The sequence below is a fragment of the Mandrillus leucophaeus genome, unplaced genomic scaffold (assembly GCF_000951045.1).
Source record: "Mandrillus leucophaeus isolate KB7577 unplaced genomic scaffold, Mleu.le_1.0 Scaffold24, whole genome shotgun sequence".
Classification (NCBI taxonomy): Eukaryota; Metazoa; Chordata; class Mammalia; order Primates; family Cercopithecidae; genus Mandrillus; species Mandrillus leucophaeus.
The window spans coordinates 3587387-3591227 of NW_012102476.1; the positions used below are offsets into that span (position 1 = coordinate 3587387).

A 3841-nucleotide genomic window follows, 5' to 3' on the forward strand; every position below is an offset into this window, starting at 1 on the left:
CTGCAATCCCAGCACTTTGGGAAGCCAAGGCAGGTGGATCACTTGAGGTCAGGAGTTCGAGACCAGCCTGGCCAACATGGTGAAACCCTGTCTCTACTACCAAAAGAAAAATTAGCCAGCTTTGGTGGCGGGCACCTGTAATCCCACCTACTCGGGAGGCTGAGGCAGGAGAATCACCACTTGAACCCAGGAGGCGGAGGTTGCAGTGAGCCGAGATCGTGCCATTGCACACTAGCCTGGGCAATGGAACAAAAACTCCATCTCAAAAAAAAAATAATTTGCGTAACCTGGTGTCGTGCACCTGTGGTCCCAGCTATTCAGGAGGCTGAGGTAGGAGGATTGCTTGAGCCCTGGAGTTTAAGGCTGCAATGAGCAAAGATTCTGCCACTGCACTCCAGCCTGGGCCACAGAGCAAGACCCTGTCTGAAAAAACCAACCAACCCACCAAAAAAAGCCACAGTTAGATCACTACACCACTTTCTGTCACACTATCTTTTCAGTTCTCTTATTACTAATAAGACACATGTCTTGTGTGTCTGCAGAATGAAATTTCCATGAGGCCATGGATTTTTGTCTATTTGTTCACTGCTGTCTCCCCAGATGCTTCAAACAGTACCTAGCACATGAGAGGCATTCAATAAATACTTGTCAAATGAATGATGAAGGAAGCCTTGATGTGGGAGGATTTGGAGGTTTTCAGCAGGTGCAAAGAGAGCTAGACACCTGAGTCAGAAAGAGGAGGGGCTCTGTGTGTCCCCCCGCTCGTGTGTCTCTGGGGCCTGGCGCCCCTGCCCCTCACTCACCCAGTGGACAGCTCATGCTCTCTCCTCGGCTTCCTCCTCTTTGCAGCCTCTGGGTCTTTCAGGACACCTGTCCTTCTGCCCCTCAGGTGTCTTTATACCTGGGGCTGAGCCCCAGGGCGGCCCAAGAGGGAGGGAGGGAGTCACAACCTGGGGAGAGGGGCAGGAGCAGGCAGGGCCCTGGCAAAGTATGAGAGACAGACCTGGCCACCAGTCAGGACAGGGAGCGGGTGGGAGAACCCAGAAGGGGGACATACATTCCACACGGTGAGGCCTGGGACTAGGGCGCAGAAGCCCCAGAGGCAGGAAACGGGTAGGAAAGGGGACACAGATGGGACCCCCAGACCCCTCCAGGTCCCAAACTCGACCCTAAACCCTGGTGGCTAGGGGGGAGGGGGCAAGGGCGTGATGGGGATTATCCTGGGACAAAGGGGCCACCCCACTCCCTGCTGTTCTGCACGTCCTGGGATCCAGTTTCCCAGAGGAGGCCTCCCCCTGCTCCGCCCCACAGGGACCCAGGCACTCAACCCGGGCTCCCAAGGAGTTTGGAAAAAGGCCAGGGGGGTGGTGTGTGAGCAACATCATCATCCACACCCAGGTGCACCCTTAGGCACAGGACCAGTCACACGTCTACACACGCATTGGCATGTGGGCACACACAGGCATGGGCATACACTTTCATGCGCTCATTCATTCAGGGCTTATGGGCCCTGTTTGTACACCAGTCCCTGTTTTAAGTGCTGGGGACGGAGCATGGAACAAGACAAACAAAAATCCCTGCCCTCGTGGAACTGACACTTTAGTAGGCATGGCCACTTATATGTGAGATCATGCCAGGCCTACACACATCACACACACAGTGCCAGACACATGCATGCACACAGGAGAACCCATACTGCATCCCTGGGGGCCCAGCCAGAGGCACCTGCACAGAGCAGACGTGGGACACACACCTCATGCCCACAGATGCACGCAGAGGTGGGGACCAGGGATCATGGGATCTGGCCACATCTCAGCCTCTGATACACTAGGAGATCTCATCCCTTTGCCCAGGCACAACACACTTGGACTTACACACACACACCTGAGACCCTGTCCCTTGGGGAAGCCTTGTAGCAGAGGGGCAGGGTCAGAGAGGCAGACGCTGGGTTCTGGTCTTTCTCCAGTGCTTCCACAATCTCTCCATCGTGAAGCCAATGTTCAGTTCTCATTCCCTGCCCACCCCCTGAGTCAGGCAGTGATCGCTCAGACTCCCACCCTAGCAGGCTGTAATCCTGCTCCACCCTAGTTTTCCTGGTCAGGTGGTGACCTGGAGGCAGAGGGGCCCACACGGTCACTCAAGAGGTGTTTTATTTTTATTTTTTTATGTTTTTATTTTTGAGACAGAGTCTCACTCTGTCGCCCAGGCTGGAGTGCAGTGGCATGATCTCAGCTCACTGCAACCTCTGCTTCGCCTCCCAGGTTCAAGCGATTCTCCTGCCTCAGCCTCCTGAGTAGCTGGGATTATAGGCAAGTGCCACCACGCCCAGCTAACTTGTATATTTTTAGTAGAGATGGGGTTTCACCATGTTGGTCAGGCTGGTCTCGAACTCCTGACCTCATGATCTGCCCGCCTCAGCCTCCCAAAGTGCTGGGATTACAGACATGAGCCACTGTGCCTGGCCAACAGGTGTTTTTCTAAGAGACAGGGTTGGCCGGGCATGGTGGCTCACACCTGTAATCTCAGAAATTTGGGAGGCTGAAGCAGGTGGATCACTTGAGGTCAGGAGTTTGAGACCAGCCTGGCCAACATGGTGAAATCCTGTCTCTACTAAAAATACAAAAATATTAGCCGAGTGTGGTGGCACAGACCTGTAATCCCAGCTACTAGGGAGGCTGAGGCAGGAGAATTGCTTGAACCTGGGAGGCGGAGGTTGCAGTGAGCCGAGATCGCACCACTGCACTCCAGCCTGGGTGACAGAGCGAGACTCCATCTCAAAAAGAGAGAGAGAGAGAGAGAGAGAGAGACAGGGTCTTGCTCTGTTCCCCAGGCTGGAGTGCAGTGGCACCATCATAACTCACTGTAGCCTCCACCTCCCAGGCTCAAGTGATCCTCCGACCTTGGCCTTTCAAAATGTTAGGATTACAGGTGTGAGCCACTGCACCCGACCCCAGTAGGTATTAACAGAGCACCTACTGTGTGCCAGCACCAGGGTGAATGGTAAGGCAGGTAAGGTCCCTGCCTCACGGGCACACAGTCCAGTGGGGGAGACCAGCACGAAACATGTGAATTAACAAACAGCAAGGTCTCCTAAAGTGACATGGTGCTGAGAAGAAGCCCAGACAGGTTGATGCAATGAGCTGGATGTTGGGAAGACTTAGATAGGAGCCTGAGGCCTAGAAAGGGGCAGCTACTTACCTGGAGTCACACAACAGAGGCTAGACTCCTGTCCCCAGCTTGGGGCTGGCTGTGGGGTTCCAGATCTGAACTGTGAGCTGAAGGAGGGAGGAGGTTGAAGGAAAAGATGGATTCTGAGGTGAGGGGTCTTAAACAGGCTCTCCAAGGTTGGGGGCTGCCAGGGCTGGCCGGCAGGGGCTGTGCCAGGCAGTTGGTGATGTCAGGGGATTATAGGAGGCCCATTGAATGGGTGCACCGAGGCGTGGGCCATGCCGTGGTAGTGGAGCAGGTGGAAGAGGAGGGAGAGGAGGGGAGAGTGAGGCAGATACTTGATCTGGTACTATTCACAGGTGGACAGTGTACATGGGGCAGGCCTCACCTGGGAGGGCAGGCTAATCCCGCCAGAGCCCACCACCACTCGCCTCTCTCTGGGGCTTCCCTCCCCTTCTCTGTCTCTGCCCCCCACCCCAGGTGTTTTTTTGTTTTTTGTTTTATTTTTTTTGAGATGGAGTCTCATTCTGTCGCCCAGGCTGGAGTGCAGTGGCGCGGTCTTGGCTCACTGCAACCTCCACCTCCTGGGTTCACAGCATTCTCCTGCCTCAGCCTCCCGAGTAGCTGGGACTACAGGTGCACGCCACCACGCCCGGCTAATTTTTTGTATTTT

At 54.9% G+C, this 3841-nt stretch overlaps 1 protein-coding gene across 1 annotated transcript in view; it reads right to left on the bottom strand.

Moving 5' to 3' along the window:
* Positions 1-819, bottom strand: part of CTF1 (cardiotrophin 1) — a 6161-nt gene extending 5342 nt beyond the window's left edge. Inside the window, exon 1 of the mRNA XM_011982550.1 lies at positions 804-819. Within this exon, the coding sequence (XP_011837940.1) occupies positions 804-819 (16 nt within the window). The remainder of the gene's footprint in view (positions 1-803) is intronic.
* Positions 820-3841: the final 3022 nt, after the last annotated feature.